Source organism: Fusarium graminearum, chromosome 3, assembly GCF_000240135.3.
Source record: "Fusarium graminearum PH-1 chromosome 3, whole genome shotgun sequence".
Classification (NCBI taxonomy): Eukaryota; Fungi; Ascomycota; class Sordariomycetes; order Hypocreales; family Nectriaceae; genus Fusarium; species Fusarium graminearum.
In genome coordinates this window covers 5660865-5679734 of record NC_026476.1, presented here as the reverse complement: position 1 = coordinate 5679734, position 18870 = coordinate 5660865, and the positions used below count along the sequence as shown (strand labels likewise).

Sequence of the window (18870 nt, the reverse complement as noted above, 5' to 3'; positions counted from 1 at the left end):
TCAGAAACTATCCTGTATGTTGCGACCGTCCTGCTTATGTTACCAGACTGACTTTGACCTTTAGGTTCGAATGCTGGTTACTACCGAGTCCGACCCCTCGACTGCTCACGTCTTTGTCGCTGACATCGGCATTCGTCTGTTGGAGTGCATCTACGACCCGGCTCTTTGCCTCGATGGCGTCATTTGGCCAACTATTCAGCACTGCGAGCTTCCCATGGAGCCTTACAACACTTTCCCCGAGCGCGTTGTGGCCGAGCTTCTTGGCTACCGCCACTGATGCGACTCGCTCAACGACACTGCCTTGATGGACGGACGGCGTCGAGCAGTCGAAAGGAAATATGCGTTTCCTTCTTGGCGACAGGTCTGGCATATTACGGTTATGCGCAAGATGATATCGAGGTCAATGTTTTGGTGGAGTGCAAAGTTCATGTATTTGCGGTCATTGATCTGATACATCATGTGAAGACTGGCGGCCAGAGGTTATAATAATGTTGCATGTAATTAGGGTTACTTCCATTAAGTTTATTTGTCTCATCAACTTGCCTTCACCTATCAAGGCGTGATATGTCAAGGCAACCAAAAGTATCAAGAAGTAACTTTTGATAAGTCTTCACATTTTTCAGCCACAGCAAACCAGCAGTATATAATGGACACTCTACCCTCTTGGATCAATCATAGATTCTCAACTCTTTCAACTTTCCAACCAAGACGTCTTCTCAGCCAGAACTCCACAACCTTCACCACTATCAAGTTTGCAGAACGCGGTCACCATCTTCAATCAACCCAACCTGTCTCTCAATCACGATGGACCCATATCAGCGCTTACCACCAGAGCTGCGCGTCATGATCCTCAGCATGATACCAAGCCACGATACAACACTCCACCTCATAAGTGCATCACCCGTCATGCTCGCTCAGTACTTGTCATCCCAGCGACAATGCTTCTTGTCCTTTCTGCGAAACATGGCAGGGTGCAGTTCCGGTCCCGTGTTTGATGAAATGCTACAAGACGCGATTGGTCTCGTCTATCTCCAAAACGAGAAGCTTGACACAGAGTCACGCATCGCAATAGCAAAACAGTGGAAGCAGAATACTCTACCGAACCCATTCTCAACTGGAGATGACCAGACCATAGACAAGGTTCGCCGTGTGTTCGCTTCGGCAAGTTATGCTATCAATGCACACTTCTACAAATTAGCCTCAAACCCTAACAGATTCACGCAATATCGGAGACTAGACGACATGTGTTGGCCCCTCCTCTACAATTATTTTCGGAAGTTCCTATCTTCCTGTTTTGAGAAGAAATCACATATCACACGACTCCGCCTTACAATGTTCCGCCCTGGGTTTGACAAGACTTTATACAAATCGATTGTGCCTACCCTGCGCACTCCCAAAAACAGAAATTATGGCAATTTCTTTTGAGTTTAGGGAATTTCTCGAGATGCAACAAAGTTGATAGATTTATGGAAACCATTCTACAGAAGTGCACGAGCTTTCATAGAACTCCAATCAGCAAAATCGGAATCTTGGTTGCAATGCCCTCTTATCAATGGAAAGCTACAACTTGGAGCGTAGCAGATTAATTATCAATTGAATTTACACTTTTACAGGGTATTCGGACTCCTCATCAAAGCGTAAGAAATAAGAACTGGATATTTATGTATATCTTTTTAATCGCAATAGTAGTCTGCCATCGACATGAGCACTATGTAGGTAGCTAATCACCTTGATAGGTTCACCATCACGACTCTAATATTCTCTATTCCAGGTATACGTATCTATGCATAATTAGAACGTACAATTGTACAATTAAGTAATAGAGGCAGTACTTGACATTATTATTCTAAAGAGTGTATCTGGACTTTTGCGTATCCGCCGCAACTTCGTCTCCATCCTCAACAACATCTCTCTCAACCTTCTTATTCTGACGCCAATAGACCCATATGATTCCAACTGTAATTGGTAAAGCCGCAGTATACAGCAAAATAATCGCCAAGAAACCACGCTTATACTTGGGCGCATCGCTCTCCCGAAAGAGCTGCTTTCCCGCCAACCCACCAGCATTACTACCAATAACCACCAACGCAAGCCCAATGCTGCGCTTCCCAGCTGATCGAACATTAATACTCAACCAAGCATCATTCAGGCCTTGCGAAAGCGCATTACCGCTGCTGAGCAAAGTAAACAAGGCATACTTGGTCCACTTGTCTTGGTCCGTTGATCCAAACAAGGCACCGCTAAAGGCAATACTCCAGACAAACGCAACCATGCACCACAGACCACGCTGCTTGGTCCTATCCGAAGCCCAAGCTATAGCGAAGCTGAGAATCACAACACAAAAGCTGCTGACAGAGTTGAGAAGGTTCGAGTTGATCTTGCTGAAGCCTAAACTTCGAATGATTGTAGGTCCGTAGAGTTGAAGACCGCCTTTGGGAGCTAGGGCAACCACATTTAGAATCGTGTGGATCCATAGGCGGTAGTCAGTGAGAGCTTTTATTATACCACCAAAGCTGATATGTGCGTGGGCTTCAGTCTTGGAGATGTCTTCTTGGTAGATCCGGTGATGCATTATGTCACGCTCGCGCGCGGAGAACAGGTCGAAGCGGCCGTGAATAGGCTTGGTGTGGATTGGTGAGCGAGGAAGAAATAGGATAAAGACGAAGAAGATGATAAGGGTAAAGATTCCCTCGACTTCAAGTCTGTTAGTTACTGTGACAATGCGAGTATGAGTCAAGACGTACTGATAAAAAGCCACTGCCAGCCCGCAAGCCCAAGAACGCCGCCCATCTGAAGGACGCCAGCTGCAATCAACGAACCCGTCGCAGTAGCAAAGTAATTACCGAAATAGAAAATGGCCGTTCTCAACGCCAACTCCTTCTCTCTGTAAAACATGGCAAGCATATACTGCGCACCAGGAATAAATCCAGCCTCGAAGAACCCAAGCAGAAAGCGTGTGGCAAAGAATGAGTGCACATCAGTCACCCAAGCTTGTGTGAGGGCGACAGTCCCCCAAATGAGGACTTGGCCTGTCAGCCAGATGGGCGCGCCGAGTTTTTGAAGAATGATATTAGAGGGGATCTCAGCGACGATTATACCAATCATCATGAGTTGATCTCCGAGGTTGACGTCGTCTTTGGTGATGTTTAGATCAGTTGTCAGTGTGTCGGTAAGGGCGTTGCTGATGTTACTACGATCGAGCTGGAGCGCGTAGAATCCAAGGACGAGAAGAGGCATGAGAATCATGTCCAGCCTTGTAACGTTAGTAGAAGTCGATAAAAACCAGGAATTAGAAGCTTACTTCCTGACAGCTGCCTTTTCCTCGGCATCTGTCCAAGTAGGTTCAGGAACAATAGACATTGTACGAGTATCGTCAATATCGTGACCCTCTTTGGAGTCTTGATCCAACTTGACCGATCTATCGATAGACATGATGATATCGCGTCAAATGAGTTAGAGGAGCCGATATTGATTCTCCAGTCTAAAGACTTGGAGTCGTCTTTATAACATCCATCACCACCAGGATGATCCCCAGACTCGATTAGGGATGATAGCTAGCCAAGCAAGCTCGCCATTGAATGCCTGAATCGCGTATCTCTATCCGCGATGACAGTTTGCGGGGAGATAGGACTAAACAGACATGGCGTCCCTAGTCTTCGGAGGTGAGCGTCGGTGGTGAGCGAAAACTGTGGGGTTTCGGCCACTTCGCCGACGCTGATCATTTTCAGCTTCAAGATGGCTGCTTCTGTCATTACTTACCTAATCATCTGTGATTTAAGTCAGATCGGGGTTCTGCGATACCATCACAACCAAGCAAATCATCATCATCTTTCCCACATCCGAAATCTTCAACCATGTCCAAAGATCCATCAAAACCCAACATCGTGCTCATCCTGGCCGATAATCTCGGTTGGGGTGAACTTGGCTGCTACGGCGGAGGCCTTCTCCGCGGTGCCGCAACACCTCGCATCGACAACCTCGCCACAGAAGGTCTTCTCTTGCACAACTTCAATGTGGAGAGCGACTGTGTTCCTACACGCTCAGCCTTGATGACAGGTCGTCATCCCATCCGCACAGGTTGTCGACAATCCGTTCCCGCGGGGTTCCCTCAGGGCCTCACACGCTGGGAGCAAACACTTCCGGAATGCCTTAAGCCAAAAGGCTATGCGACGGCACATCATGGAAAGTGGCACCTTGGTGATATTCCCGGGCGGTATCCTTCCGATCGCGGCTTTGATGAGTGGTTTGGAATTCCACGAACGACGGATGAGAGTCAGTTTACTTCGGCGTTGGGTTATACGCCTGAAGTCGCAGAATTGCCATACATCATGAAGGGCTGCGCAGGACAAGACTCTGAGAACGTCTGCGTCTATGACCTCGAGAAGCGGCGGTTGATTGATGAAATGCTAGTTGATCAGTCCAAAGACTGGCTGTCTCGTCAAGTCAAGGCCGAGAAGCCATTTTTCTTGTACCATCCGCTTGTCCATCTGCATTTCCCAACACTGCCGCATCGCAACTTTGAGGGAAAGACTGGCCAAGGAGAATTCGCCGACTCAATGGCAGAAATGGATTACCGAGTTGGCCAGTTGATCGACCACCTAGACGAGCTGGGGGTTCGCGAAAATACCGTTCTCATTTTTGCCTCTGACAACGGACCAGAGTTCAGACCGCCGTACAAAGGCACTGCTGGGCCGTGGTCGGGGACATATCACACGGCCATGGAAGGAAGTTTGAGAGTACCTTTCATCATCCGATGGCCAGGCCATGTTCCGAGTGGTGTGACATCGAATGAGATAGTCCACGTAACCGACATCTTCACCACCATTCTCGAAATTGCCGGCGCTGAAGCTCCATCTGATCGTCCTATCGACGGCGTCAGCCAAGTTTCTTTCTTCGAGAACCCAAATTCCGTTAAATCACAACGCCAAGGTTTTCTGTTTTACATCAAGGACGAATTGCGCGCTGTGAAATGGAAGGACTGGAAACTTCATCTTGTTTGGGAGCCTAAAGTGAATCAGTCGTCTGGGAAGCTTGAGTCGCCGTATTTGTTCAACGTTGTAAGGGATCCGAAGGAGGAGACGGATGTCTTGGCTTACAACACTTGGGTCATGCAGCCAGTCATGAAGCTAAAAGCCGCATTTGATAAGAGTCTAAAGAATGATCCTGCACCGCCAGACCCTTTGAAGGGTTTATAGATTGCTATCAATAATTAAATGTCAAGATGGAAGCAATAGATTTTCTATCTTGTTCTTCTTTGATCCGCCACGTGAAGTCGCTACTACATCAAGTAGGGTCAAATATCCATGGGTCCAACGTCGGAGGTGTTGATGTCCATATGCCCGCTGTTCCATTCAAATCCAATGGCGGTATTGAGAACTGCCCAAAAGGAAAATCGTCTGAAATTTCGAATGAAAGATCAGTTGTGACATCCGACATGGACGCCGACAACTCGTCGAATCGGTCACGATACACCGTCCCAGGGGAGTATCGTTCTGCCATGCCCCAAAGAACAGTGGAGCACACAGAAACACTCCTTTTGAGAGCATCAACGTCGAATACCGACCCCCGCAACGTGAGACTCTTGATGCAGTGAACCAATGCTGCACCAGACTGGAAGAGGTTTGGTGTTGTTCGCCAGTAGAATCTCAACTTCCCCTCTTTGAACCCCTCCCGATAGAGCTCTATACTCATCGACGCGTATCGGGCCAAATCCCGTAGTTCGGGTTCCGAAAGATCTGGAAAATGGCGTGATGGTGAGAAGAGCGATACAAGCGTCATGTACAGAGCGCCATCGAAGAAGTTCTGGGGTGCCAGCTTTGATCTTGTATCAACTGGGGGGACAGTAGCGTGCCACTCAACAAGTCGATCCTTCATGCCCACCTTCCAAACTTTGTAATCGAAAAAGGCACCATTTGCTGGGGGCTTGTAGTTGAGCGTGTGATATATCTCGTATTCCAGCTGGCGAAATTCAATACAATGGTTTGCCAGGGGGCTGCAGGATTCTGGGCCACTTGTTGAGGGCAAGGGTGTGAAGACTGCCTCGTCAGGTATTGACCGGGGACGATTGAGGACAACACAGAGGTTCGTTTCGAGAATGTAAGTTGACCAAAATACACGCCGTCTCTTGTTGGTCTCGGCATCCAAGATGACTTCTTCGCTATTGCCGCTCGAAAGACGAGTCTCGTTCAGTAGATCAAGGTCGATAGCAAGACGCGTTGCCAGACCAACAAAGTGCCATGCTGCCGAGAGATTGGATGCAAAGATTGTATACTGAACAATAAGAAGGAGGTTTTGTAAATGCTGGAGGTTGCCTTTCCAGGTAGCCTGCGGCCGCTCTGTCAGAATTCCAATAGCAGAGGCAAAAAACGAGTCTGATGCTGTTGTCGGGACAGCAGAGTCGATACGGTTGAGAAGCCTGATGGCGATGGCTAGCACCATGCAGAGTTGGAATTTCTGGGCTGGTTTGCCTTGGTCGACATTCGGTAGATCATGATACAAGACGGTGATTATTTCGTGGAATGATTCTTGATAAAGGATGGGGGAGAAAAAGTTTGAGTGTTCAAAGTAGGTAGCCGCAAGTTGAAGAGTGGTAGACTTGGGAGGGAACTTGGTCCTTTCTGGCACGGTGATGGCACCAAGAAGAGCATGGTAGCCGGAAGTTCCTTTGTCTTGTACATCGCTTGGTTCTGGTATGAAAAGACTCAGCAAGTTCAGATCGGTTGACCGTCGGGGCTCGGGGGTGGCTTCAGCAGCGTCTTGAGAGATGCGACTCCCGGCGAGAGATTCGGTGTCCAATCCATGACCCTGCAAGGCGAGTTCAAGCTCAGCGACCCGATCCTCGAGGCTTTTGATGTAGCTGAATGAAGGTCAGCAATCTTTCTTCCGTGAGAAAGTACTAAATGAACATGCCTGCGAGGCGCTGTTTGACCATCGATGTCAAGGCTTACACAGGGCACGCCTGCACGTGCGCACGGGGAACATGCTGGGATGTTTTGATCACAGCGCTGTTTTCTTGATTTGCATCGCTGACAGGCCGTTACGTTGGCGCGCCGGACACTGCTTCGTTTGCGAGCTGTAGAGGGAGTATTCTCCATGAGTTTAGCATGACTGCAAGTGGGAGCGAGGTTTGGAGAGATGGCAGATTTATTAGCGGTCAGATTTACTGAAGAGCTTAGCCTGTCGCTTCTTTCTTTCCCCGCGCTATCAGCGATAAGAACCCAGAATTAATGTCACCATTCACGCTAATCCTTTTCGAGCCGCAGGGCAGTTCCAGGGCATTTCCAGTGCATCGATGCTAATTGCAGTTCAGTTTTACAGTCGCAGTATTCAGAGTCGTGATTTATTTATCGCGAATTATTAATTGGATTTATTACATTCAGAAGTGCTCACGCTATCTATTTTTGTATCAACAACTCATCAAGCCATAACTCGATAAACAGGATATTCATCTCCCACGTTAACAGGCAAGATGTTAAAAGTGGCATAAGAATCAATGTTCTCAGGCTCAAGAACAACAAAGGCGTACGCCGCAGCAGCTTGTCTGGCAGAAACCCAAAAGCTACCCGCAGGCATGGTAATTTCCTTGCGCTTGGTCTCAGTGGTAACAGTGTTGAGAACTGTTCCATGGTAGACGCTAGCGCCCAAGGTGATGCTGGTGACATTGAGTGCTTCAACTTCACCCTTGAACTCGGAGCGGAGCTGGTCGACCTTGACACCGACGAGACGGAGACGGTCGGCGGCTTCCTTCCATGCTTGGGGGAAGACGTAGGCCTCGGGACGGCTGCGTGTCAGGTTGGCCTTGACAGGCGTTGAGCTGAGGAACTCGATGGGGACCTTGACTAGTTTTCCCGTCTCGACCTCGATCATGTCCCAGGTTCGGTTCTCAGGTTTGTAGCTGTCGCTGAGAACAATGTCATCATCACCCTCAATCACCTTGCGACGGGCTCCCTCGATCACCTCGTACACCTCCTCAGCATTATCAGCGGCTGTTTGGATGATGGCTTCGATCATGGTCAATCCCGATACGACACGTCGCTGGAAGTTCTGGCCACCAAGCATAATACCTCTGGTCTCGGTGAGAAACACCATGGCCTGTGTGAGAGCCAACGAGACATCACCTGCACGAGCCTGGGTGTCGAGCTGAGTAAAAACCAAGGGCTCCGCAGCACTTCCAACAATGTAAGGGCTCCAACGCAACTTGCGCTTCTCCATTGCGCCGGCGATTTGGGGTGCAAAGACGGACTCGGAGTACTCGCGGATATCCTTGTGGATGTTGAGGTTCTTCATGGCGTCAAATTGGCCGTCCACAGCCTGGTGCCATTGTTTGTTGTCGCCAAAAGGTCTGGTCGCGCCAAACTCGTGAGCATCAACAGCAATGTGAGGGTGGAAATCAGTGATCAAGGCCTTGACATCACGAGTCTGCTGGCTAGCAAATCGAATGTGATCTCTGTTGGGATCGTATCCAGTAGCAAGGACTCGCTGAAAGTAAGCGACACCGTCAGGGTTATAACGAGGAAGAATCATGATGTCCATCTTTTCCAAGATTGAAGCTGTCCAAGTAGAGTTGGCATCGAATTTACCCAGCAACGCAAGAAGCGCTTGATCCCCGCCTGGTTCATTTCCATGAACTCCGCCTTGTAGGTAAACTCGTAGTTTTTCTGTCGATGATGCATTGGCCTTGACCTGGGGCTGGGTAGATGTGGTGAGGTAGACGTAAGGGATTGAGCGTCCTTCGTCGGACTTGAATGCGGGGTTCTTGTACGTCAACCAGTCATTGCGAGATGCGAGGCTCTGGAGAAAGTATTCTGGCCATGTTAGTGTTTGTATAATGTGTTGCGCTTCTGGACGTACCCAATGTCGCATCATCAGTCGGACCACTGGTGCCGTTTTTGAACCCAGCAGGAATACTCTTAGGGTCAGTGAAAGCAGGCGACTCAAGTTTCACATCGTCGATACTTGGAAAATTCTTGACGGCTTCCTCGTCATCATTTACGACAGCCACCTGATTCTTGGCATATGTTTGTTGAGCCGTGGCCAAGCCGACGTACAAAAGACCAGAGGTGAGCACAGCACGGAGCGACATGATTACCAACCGAGCGATACAGAGTCTCCTACCACACTAGGGTTCCATCATGAGGGCTTTTACGACATTTTATAGATCAGCCAAGAGAATGGGCCTCATGTTACTACGACTCTTCCCATGGGAACTTGTGAGCCGTTCAACAGTTTTACCCCGCCGATCAGCAAGGAAGCTTATCATGCTAGGGTTGGCCGATGATAAGCTTAAACCGTTTAAAGCAGGTACCATGACATTAAGCTCCGCAAAGTTGCAATCGTGGGCGGGGGAATGAGGTGCCAAGGCTGTGAGGATTGGGAATTATTTACCGCTTCTTGTTTTTGGGGCCGGTCCTTGATTTAATCCCGGATCGTTAGGGATCGTCCTGAAAAGATTAGATAGGGGAATGTGTCTTCCAGCCCACAGGGTGGCAGCTTATGCTCTTTAGACTATACACTTTATGCTATTTATTTTTATACACAAAGACTCGAGAGGTTAACTTTCCTTCTGTCCACTAGCCGGCCTCTGTTGTAGAAGCGTCACGTTAGTGGGGTTGGCAGTTGAGATTTACTGGCATTCGTGTCGGCCAACTGCAGGGTAATTTAACAACAAACGCGCGATGGTACGGTGACTTCAAGAGACACAATAGAGAATGAATTGAGACATTTATTCATTTGAAAAGCTATTCGACCATTATTCTCGGCAACTCTATAAGAGAATCTAGATGTTACGAGTAAGTGGTAGAGTGAAGTTGTTGGAAATGGGATGAACAATGATGCTGGTAATCGCTGGAGTAAGAACATCAAGCTTCCATCATCGATAGCTAGGCTACATAGTGCGTAACTTGGGTTCAAAGTTTAACCGATCACCAAGACAACGTGGCCGAGTGGTTAAGGCGATGCCCTGCTATCTCTTACGAGACATCATAGGCATTGTGTTCGCACGCGTAGGTTCGAATCCTGCCGTTGTCGATCCTTTTTGTCTTTTGCATTTCCTGTACCCTATTTGTAACCACCCAATAGATGAATGAAAGCATAAATTGGCGTTTAATTGGGACTTTGCAAGCTTTGTGGATGCCCAGGTAGGCTTTTTTGTTTGTTACAATTGCTCCAATCCAGGATGACGAATGTAGAGGAAAATAACAACACCGGAGCAGCGAGCAATAGCCCCTCCTCATACCATAGCTGAATTTCGCCAAGACAAAAGAATTGACTCGTTGTTTCAATTGACTGTGCCGTTCATAAGTCCATCTATCTAGCTTTGTTCCTTCTGAAACCTAGTGTTGAACTTTTTGTCCATGAGCCAAAGAAGAAGAGCAACAAAGTGTCCGTCTACACAATGGTTCTATCTATTTGTTCAGGTTGAACAACACGATTATTTACATAACCCAGAACACAGTCACATCCAGTATATAAAGCCAAAAATCCTCTTTTCAGTATCATCTTCTCAAACCATTCACCAGCCCATGAAAATCCCCAGGTATGTCCCCATCTTCACAAAAAGCTAACGCGATCTGCAGATTAGATCACGCCCTAAACCGCCTTTTCCAAGCACTACTCACCATGGCGTCTCCCTTTACTACCCCAGTCGGCGAAGAAACCGCCGAAATGCTCCACATGAAGCTGAACCTCCTAGGACAAAAGCTGATCCAACGAGAAAAAGAGCTCCATGCGCTAACCGCAGACGTCGCCAAGAAGCTCGCCGGCAACATTTCCATTGCTGAGCGTGAACGACAGGAACAACGAGCCAGTGATGCCTGTCATCGTATTCGCACTATGCAGCGCGAGTACGATGAGCTTTGGCAGCGTTGGTACAAGATGTTGCAGCAAGAAGGGAACGTGGATGGTAACAAGTTGGAGCTTGAGATGAAGAAGAATGATGAGATGAGGCTTGAGCAGGAGGAGCGGTGGGAGATGCTTGATAGGAATGGTGATTACTTCAAGACCCGTAGGGGCTGAGGTGAAGTTCTGTCATGATGCTCAGGATGCTGGAGTGGGGAGGGGAGTTGAGTTAGTACGCTGGTCGTGCTGAGATTAACTTCCACATAGTAGAACGAGAAGGAAGTACTATCATTAATGGAAATTCCTCCTTTGATTAACTCAAGACTTGTCTCTGACTTCATGTCCCATTCCTGTTTTTCATGTCACTATTAATTAACTGTATTGCTGTGCAGGTTTGCCTCGGTGATGTTCAATGATGTAAACTCCTCATAACATGGATTAGTAGTCGTTTCAAGAGTGGGCCATGATAAGGATGCATCTATGCATCATTTTGAAGAACATGCGCGTATATATTCAGTCATCACTCGCTTGTCCTGTTGGGAAATAGACGTATTCTGTGAAGGCGGTATAGTATCAATGCATCATCATTATAGGATTGCTCCCGTCATTAGTATATACTTTTGAATAATAAAGGAAAATCCACATATCAATCAATCATGACCAGAACCTGAGCTTATTAACCCATCCTGACGCCCGGCCAGCCGACCCATCAGAATCATTCCCAGAATTTCCAAACGATACTTGCCGCGGTCTGACATAATATCTGTCAATCTCCCGCACCGAATAATCCACATCCGTGGCCAAAGGCAAAACCATCTCCCACGGCGAAGGAAGTTCTGCCAAATCACCACTATCCTGGCTTCTACTGGACCCTTCAGAAGTCCTCTCGTTGGGATTCTCGTACACGGTTTCGGGCCTGTCGAGTGACGAGAACAGTCGACTTCTGCTAGACAAGCTAGATGTAGATCTGGGATTCCTCTCTGAGTGGTTTGAGATAGATCGTTTGGGTCGTGCAATTTCGAAGGACGGGAACTGTCCGTTTCTGTCGGAAAGACTTGATATGGATCGCTCGGGTCTTGGAGAGCGGAAATATGTTCGGAGAAGTTCAGGTGATACGGGATCCGAGTCTCGGTTAGATGACGTGTTGGACGACGATTGAGTGGTGGAAGAATGTTCCGAGTACGATAAACTGCTTCTGTAGTCGACTATGCCTCTTTCCGAGAGATTCGTCCTATTTGTGGGACGTCTCCTCAGTTGTCGAAGACCGTAGACCTGTAGACCAGCTTAATATAACAAATGGCTTCATGAGATACAAAATGACTTACCTGGGGCCGCGAGGCCTCCGGAGGCGGAGTACTCTTCCATTCATTATAACTAGTTACAGCAAGTCGTCCAAATTCCAGCGCCGTAGGTATCAGAAACATGCCGATAATGAAAATGGTGTGAAAGATTAGGATGATGTAACCAAGCACACTCGCTGCAGTGTGACTCCAGATTTGAGGAATCATTCCCAGGCATAGAAGAAGAACAGTAAGTCGTGCACTCGCCATGAAAATAGGTTTGGAGAGTAACCCAGGCGCCGCTGTGGCCCACGCTAGAAAGCAAAGTTGTATGAGTTCGCACGCAATTAGAGAGCACACTTGTGCCATGCCGAAACGCTGCAATCCACCCACGATAACTCCGCGTGCGAACAAAAGTATGAAAGTAACGAGGGTGTAATGATCTTGCGTGCGAGAAGGCTCTCCGTCGTCGTCTTGCTTGTGAATGTCGTCGATGAGTAGATAACCCATGTTCTGCGGACTCCTCGATGCTAATCCCCACCAGCTTCCAATGATGAGAAGAGCGACGATCGAGATTACGAGACAAGTGTAGTATACCGGTCGTGCGGTCGCGCTGTCGAGTTGATATGTCGTCCATGCTGTCAGTGGGAACAAGAGGTAACTGAGAAACACACGTAGAGCAACCCAGATGGTGGCTTTCTGTCGTTCAAGCGTGGAGCTTTCGAGAGTCATTGTCCCCGACCGATTAAACCAGTCTCGCGTCCATCTGACATGTAGGCCGATTTGAAGGATGCTGTAAAGACCAACGAGGATGACAAAAGCGAGGCCAACGATGTTGACCCAGGTGTGAACTGTGACGGGAGCAGCCATGATCTGGGTCATATGTTCAAGACCTGACGTTCCCCCAAAAGTGCCGTTGATCTCGTGGATGCCATTGTGAATACCATAGTAATGCGATTCCCTCCATAAAATACCCTTGCGAAACATGAGAGTCGACCAACTAATTCCGGTAACGACAGGTTGCAGGAACCCAGGCTGGTAAAGGGTGAGAGCACTAGAGAAGAAGATGAACTGAAAGTAGAGAAGACAATCGGCGATTCTCGTCAGGTGAGACCTGTCTGGGTTTTTGTCTGTGCCATTTTCTTCATCATCGCCAAGCGGATGCACCAAATTATACCACTCTCGCCATCCAGCAACGAGAATGACAAAGATAAAGATCAAAGCCGGACCCCAAAATGAGATTCCCTGGAAAGTCGAACCGATATCAGGTGTCAAAAAGGACCGAAGGCACGCGACTGAGAAATGCTCCGGGCCGTCGATGTTGAGTTCCACCGCGTAAGCCGCCAGCGGCGCAGGATCATCAATCTTGAACAAAACATCCAGGACCTGCAGATGAACTACCAGGTTGATCTGCTTGTACTTCTTTGTCTTGCAAGTCGCATTCTGGTGGTCGCTGTTATAACGCCTCGTGCCACCAACAGCCCCTAAACTCAATTCGACAGAGGCGTTGTCGACCAAGGCTGCCTCACAAGCCGCTAACGTCTGGTAATTGGCTAACAGCTGAAAACTGAGATGAGTCTCGTCATTTTGCTTCTCCAGGTAGCCGTTGAGTGAATTTGGTACGAAGTGGTCTTCAAAGGTGATAGTTGAAGACGGATTGTGACCCTGGCAGTCCTGGAACTGGAGATGCGCCGCGTAAGTTTGGCGTGTTGCGAAAAGAAGGAATACGGTGAACAAGACAAGGCGTAATAATAATGAGTGCATTTGTGACAAGGACTATTATTTTTTAAAGAATGCTGAATGACCATTACCACGTTTTTACGATTGTCGTCATTTGATAGAAGGAATGGATGGGGCCTGGGGTTGTCTCTCGCTTGCGTCGGCTTGGGGAGATTAGGAGGTGGAAACAACAAACAAGGAGAAAATAAAAAAAGAGAATTTTTGGTGCCTTGCAGCTCAGGTTCTTTTTGGGGGCGAAGTAGTAAAGGTAGTGCTGAGTTTGTTTTTTGGCGCTTGACCGAAAGTGTCGGTCCGATCTTGGCTGTGCTGGTTTAGCGTGAGAGATGAAACTGGTATTGTTTGAGAGAGTCGAGGCTGAAGGATTGTCAAATGTGAGGAGGAACTAGCTCTACTCGAGTGGGAGAAACAGTGACAACTAACAAGACTCATTTTTTTCGATGAAATTGTCGTGTTTGTCATGAGTATTTGATGAGTTTGCGTGATCAGCAGAGGGATGTTCAATGATCTTCAGAGAGCATGGGTCGGACTTGTCCGCGTGGCGAAGTACAGCGTTTCATTATGGAGCCGCTGCGGAATATTCATCATCCGATGTGCCTACAGCCGAGGCCCTGGTTCCTGGTGTATGGAGTGTGCATTCACTTGGAGACAACTCAGTCCATAAACAAGGGGGACAGGAATCAGAAACCGGACCCAGCTTTGGTATCCTGTAACAAAGAGAGATCCAGTGACATTTCGGAACATTTAATCCTTGGCTTGCCTCGTGCGTGAGTGATCTCAGCCTTGGCTGCTCAGCCCCGAACGTGTTGATCGCCATTGTTATGACCAATCCTGGCTATGCAGTGTAACATTAGGACATATCACCACACGTCGGACAGGAAACACCAACCAGGTTCGAAGAGAGAGGGTTTAAGGTTGGGACGTTTTCTTTGTTGTCAAAGGAACTAGATAATACTAACCTATCGAATTGACTTTGGTATGCTTAGAAGTGGTTGCAAGTGTCATCTTATCCTCATCCAAACCATGCACCATCTCACTCTCACCACTAAACAATACCATCACCACCAACAAACCAATATGTTTGCTCCATAGCGTCGTAGCATCCTATTGTCCTGACCTCCAGTGGCTGAAGACAATGGCTTGGGCCAAGCAAAACTAGCCCTACCCTGAAAGGCGGATGGCAAAACTAAAATACCCACTTTCCCGGACCACTTCGCACCGAACCCATGACACACACTGACCGATCTGTCGTCCACCGCCTTCACTCACTCACTCACTCATCTATCAAATCTACCACTTCACTGCCACCATGTCGTGCTTCTCATCCCTGCCACCACAGCCTACAGACGAGATCTTTGATCTTCTCGGTGCTTACAGGAAAGACTCTAACCCTGACCGCGTCAACCTCGGTGTCGGCGTCTACTGCACCGACGAAGGCAAATCCTGGCCTCTTGACGTTGTCACCCGCGTGGAGAAGGATCTCTTCGAAGAGGCTAGCTTGACCAGACACGATTATCTTCCCATCGAGGGAGACCAGCAGTTCCTCAAGCTTGCGAGGGATCTTGTTTTTGCCCATCAGGATGAGTTGAGCGTCGCTTCCGTACAGACCGTCTCCGGAACCGGAGCGAACCATATCGGTGCTCGTTTCGTCGCGGATTACCTTCGACCGCAAAATATCTGGGTGTCGGACCCTACCTGGGCGAACCACCACATGATCTGGGAGTCTGTTGGACTCAAGCCCAAGCTGTATCCCTACTACAAAAAGTCGGATTGTTCGTTGGACTTTGAGGGTATGATCAAGACTCTTGAGGAAGAAGCTCAACCTCGCGATGCCGTCTTGTTGCACGCATGTGCACACAACCCTACCGGTCTTGATCCCACAAAGGAGCAGTGGAAGATCATCGCTGAGGTCTGTCAGCGAAAGCAACTGTTCCCCTTTTTCGACGCCGCCTACCAAGGCTTCGCATCCGGCAGTCCCGCGGAAGACGCCTGGGCCATCCGCTACTTTTACCAACAGCAGCCACGACCTGACATGATTGTCGCGCAATCCTTTTCCAAGAACTTTGGTCTTTACGGTCATAGAACAGGAGCAATTCATTTGGTGCTTGCGGAGCCCTCCAAGGAGATCAGGGACAACGCTTACTCCACCCTTTCGTATCTTTTGCGATCTGAAATCTCCATGGCTCCCAAGTATGGTTCTACAATTGTCAAGACGGTTTTGGATAGTGAGGAGTTGACTGCTGCTTGGATGGCTGATTTGCAAGTCATGAGCAGTCGTATCAAGAGCATGCGCCAGGCTCTGTATGATGAGTTGGTGCGCTTGGAGACACCTGGCACATGGAACCACATCATTGACCAGGTAAGTTGGCTTTGGAACAAATAATAAGAGCAAAGACTAATTGTTGCAGATTGGCATGTTCTCATACACTGGCTTGACCCCCTTTGAGGTAAAGGTCCTTCGGGAGCGCTTCCACATCTACCTGCTCAAGTCGGGACGTATTTCCATTTCTGGCTGTAAGTTTCAACTGATTTGATACCATAATTATACAACAGAGCTAACAAATGTGCAGTGAACAAGAGAAATGTCAACTACGTTGCCAAGGCCATCCACGATGTCCGAGTAAATGGCCATGAGCTCAATGGCACCAACGGAACAAATGGAACAAACGGTGTCAACGGACACTAGGGTGTATTTTATAACCATGTTTAGACTACAGATTTCTTGCCCTCCCGGGTTTATAGATGCATAGCCTTTGTCTCTCAAATTTTCATGTTGAAATCATCGTTAGGTCCGATGTCGGCCCGAACTCGGCTATGGTTGTCTTTGTGCTGAACTGTCGCGTGTGGCTTGGACATTGTCAGAACAGTCGTGCTACTTCTCACGAGCTGTAAAAGAGTTTGTCATGTATTTAAGTGAATCGCTTGTCGAGTGGCAGACTATTCTTTCATATTGTACTTTCCATAATAAGACTGTTCACGTTCACTGACCGTAGCTAGAATATGCTGCGATAGATAACCAGTATACTCTGACATTTACAACATAATATCACTCATTATGTCAGTATTTGGTCGCTCATGGCGTTGATGTCTATATACATGGATGGATTCTCGTTAGACCCGGTGGTTTCCGAAGCGAATACGAATACTCCATCAACCGAGCTGAAAAATAGGACCACTCTTGACGATCCAAACATGATCTTATCAATCTCGCTACAAATCAGCTGTTTCTTCTTCATCCTATTATATACCTCTCACAATCAACATGTCTCAGCCCTCTGCAGTTGAATAAAGTCGGTGTACAGGGGCAAAACGATTCTCCGCTCCGTGTCTTGTTCACGCCGCTTGCCCCGCAAACGTACGATCAGGAAGAAGAGACCACTTATTAACAGCCCCTTCCTTCACTTTCAACATCGTGACTACATCTCTCTCTTCTTCTCCAAAATGGCCAATCTGGGTGTTTATGCAGGTGTAACGACACTCGTCGCCCTGCTCTTGACCTACGGCATCCCATTGTTCCTCAACGAATACTTTCCCTGGCAGAGCTTGTATAAACAACGTCACGGAAAACCTACAGTCACGACAAAATCGTATGAGGGACGAACTGTGCTCATCACTGGAGCCAACGGTGCTTTTGGATCGAGGGCTGCCAAGCTCTTTGCCCACCGCGATGTTGACACGCTTGTTCTTGTTGACGTCAGGGACTGTGGAGAGCTAAAGCAGGAGATTGAAAAGGAATTGAGTGCAGCGGGCAAAGCAAAACCTACCATTTTGGTCTGGCAGGCTGATCTGATGAACTTTTCGGGATGTCAAGAGATTGCTAGAAAGGCAAAGGATCTCAAGACGCTTGACCATGTCTTGATGACGATGGGGATCTTGTCTTTTAACCGTCGCGTGTCACCCGAAGGCTGGGAAACCTGTGAGTACATATCTTACACATGATTGAGACGTTATTAACATACGAAAGCCATTCAGGTCAACTACCTCTCTGGTGCTCTCCTCGGGCTTCTCCTCCTGCCCCTTCTCAAGCCTTGCTCTTCCAACCCCAACCCCCCCGTCATGACCTTTGTAACATCCTTCGGCATCTACCCATCCTCATTCACAATGGGCATGCCCAAGAATGGTTCTTACCTCAAGATGCTCAGCAACAACAAGGACGGCATGCAGCAAGCTCACCAATACGGCCGCTCCAAGGCTCTTCTTCTATACTTCACCCGCGAACTCGCAGAGCGCGCCTCGAAGCTTCCTCACAAGGTGACCATCAACAGCGCCGACCCTGGATCTGCATGGACGCCTCTTACCGCACCGAACCAGGATCAGCTCATCCCAAGATTGATTCAGAACTTTGGATCGAGAGCACCAGAGATTTGTGCTGCTGCTCTTGTTAATGGTGTTTCGGCATCTGAGGATGCGCATGGAAAGATTATGCAGGATTTTGACACCACTTCGTAAGTTTTGTGACATTAGAGATAAAGGCCGTACTGACTGAAAGATAGGTATCCTCCTTTTATGGAGCGAAAGAGTGGTTTTGCGGCCCAGAAGCGTGTTTGGGAGGAGACGCGGGAAGAGTTTGAGGCCAAGGTCCCAGAGGTCAAGGCTGTTTATGAGATGTTGGACTAAATTTGATCCTCATGCTCATGACATACCGCTTAAGCGCGGATGTTGGTGGTACAGCTATGAAGAAGCCGACATGTACTCTAATCGACTGAATGGGGTGTTTGTTTCTAGGTGCTCGGCTAGGCGGTCCTTCACAGCAATGGCAATCGTAGTGCGGATACTATCCAGATATGGGAATAATTATTGATTCGTCAGATCTTGCTCGTAAAATCTGATGTCAGCATTCCTCTTTGTGCAAGAATAGTATGGTTTGTTGTCGAGACTTTTGCAGGATGTGTCACTTAGATTTCTGTATTTAGTAGCAATAGAAAGGTTGGCTTCCCAAGTTGTAGGGTACGGAAGTAAACAGCCCAAGAAGTCTGGTCTCACTGGCATAAACTGACCTACTAATTGTCTCTTTGCA

The 18870-nt window shown here is 48.1% G+C and overlaps 9 protein-coding genes and 1 non-coding gene across 10 annotated transcripts; 6 read left to right on the top strand and 4 right to left on the bottom strand.

Moving 5' to 3' along the window:
• Positions 1-804: 804 nt before the first annotated feature.
• FGSG_11121 (uncharacterized protein) lies at positions 805-1425 on the top strand (the record flags this gene model as incomplete). The annotated part of the gene is made up of 2 exons (XM_011326929.1): positions 805-1147; positions 1199-1425. The coding sequence occupies 2 exons, from the start codon at positions 805-807 to the stop codon at positions 1423-1425; spliced, it is 570 nt and encodes a 189-aa protein (XP_011325231.1).
• Positions 1426-1846: 421 nt separating this feature from the next.
• Positions 1847-3432, bottom strand: FGSG_11122 (uncharacterized protein; the record flags this gene model as incomplete). The annotated part of the gene is made up of 3 exons (XM_011326928.1): positions 1847-2712; positions 2745-3253; positions 3302-3432. The coding sequence occupies 3 exons, from the start codon at positions 3430-3432 to the stop codon at positions 1847-1849; spliced, it is 1506 nt and encodes a 501-aa protein (XP_011325230.1).
• Positions 3433-3854: 422 nt separating this feature from the next.
• Positions 3855-5195, top strand: FGSG_11123 (uncharacterized protein; the record flags this gene model as incomplete). Its single annotated transcript, XM_011326927.1, has 1 exon — positions 3855-5195. One exon carries the CDS (start codon positions 3855-3857, stop codon positions 5193-5195), a length of 1341 nt encoding a protein of 446 aa, XP_011325229.1.
• Positions 5196-5283: 88 nt separating this feature from the next.
• Positions 5284-7094, bottom strand: FGSG_11124 (uncharacterized protein; the record flags this gene model as incomplete). Its single annotated transcript, XM_011326926.1, has 3 exons — positions 5284-6856; positions 6948-6982; positions 7041-7094. The coding sequence occupies 3 exons, from the start codon at positions 7092-7094 to the stop codon at positions 5284-5286; spliced, it is 1662 nt and encodes a 553-aa protein (XP_011325228.1).
• Positions 7095-7416: 322 nt separating this feature from the next.
• On the bottom strand, positions 7417-9082 carry FGSG_11125 (uncharacterized protein; the record flags this gene model as incomplete). Its single annotated transcript, XM_011326925.1, has 2 exons — positions 7417-8804; positions 8851-9082. The coding sequence occupies 2 exons, from the start codon at positions 9080-9082 to the stop codon at positions 7417-7419; spliced, it is 1620 nt and encodes a 539-aa protein (XP_011325227.1).
• An 845-nt stretch (positions 9083-9927) lies between these two features.
• Positions 9928-10026, top strand: FGSG_20768. Its single transcript has one exon. It is a non-coding gene; the product is annotated as a tRNA-Ser (tRNA).
• Positions 10027-10617: 591 nt separating this feature from the next.
• Positions 10618-11013, top strand: FGSG_11126 (uncharacterized protein; the record flags this gene model as incomplete). The annotated part of the gene is made up of 1 exon (XM_011326924.1): positions 10618-11013. One exon carries the CDS (start codon positions 10618-10620, stop codon positions 11011-11013), a length of 396 nt encoding a protein of 131 aa, XP_011325226.1.
• Positions 11014-11490: 477 nt separating this feature from the next.
• Positions 11491-13880, bottom strand: FGSG_11127 (uncharacterized protein; the record flags this gene model as incomplete). The annotated part of the gene is made up of 2 exons (XM_011326923.1): positions 11491-12108; positions 12162-13880. The coding sequence occupies 2 exons, from the start codon at positions 13878-13880 to the stop codon at positions 11491-11493; spliced, it is 2337 nt and encodes a 778-aa protein (XP_011325225.1).
• Positions 13881-15116: 1236 nt separating this feature from the next.
• FGSG_11128 (uncharacterized protein) lies at positions 15117-16580 on the top strand. The gene is made up of 3 exons (XM_011326922.1): positions 15117-16212; positions 16262-16367; positions 16424-16580. The coding sequence occupies exons 1-3, from the start codon at positions 15163-15165 to the stop codon at positions 16537-16539; spliced, it is 1272 nt and encodes a 423-aa protein (XP_011325224.1). The 5' UTR covers positions 15117-15162; the 3' UTR covers positions 16540-16580.
• Positions 16581-17294: 714 nt separating this feature from the next.
• Positions 17295-18572, top strand: FGSG_11129 (uncharacterized protein; the record flags this gene model as incomplete). Its single annotated transcript, XM_011326921.1, has 3 exons — positions 17295-17769; positions 17818-18298; positions 18347-18572. The coding sequence occupies 3 exons, from the start codon at positions 17295-17297 to the stop codon at positions 18468-18470; spliced, it is 1080 nt and encodes a 359-aa protein (XP_011325223.1). The 3' UTR covers positions 18471-18572.
• Between the last annotated feature and the right edge of the window lie 298 nt (positions 18573-18870).

Bases quoted from the DNA above. Each gene is read 5' to 3' on its own strand.
- FGSG_11128 (XM_011326922.1), top strand. From the start codon at position 15,163: ATGTCGTGCTTCTCATCCCTGCCACCACAGCCTACAGACGAGATCTTT. The intron at 16,213-16,261 runs GTAAGTTGGCTT...TAATTGTTGCAG, and splicing joins GGAACCACATCATTGACCAG to ATTGGCATGTTCTCATACAC. The intron at 16,368-16,423 runs GTAAGTTTCAAC...ACAAATGTGCAG, and splicing joins ACGTATTTCCATTTCTGGCT to TGAACAAGAGAAATGTCAAC.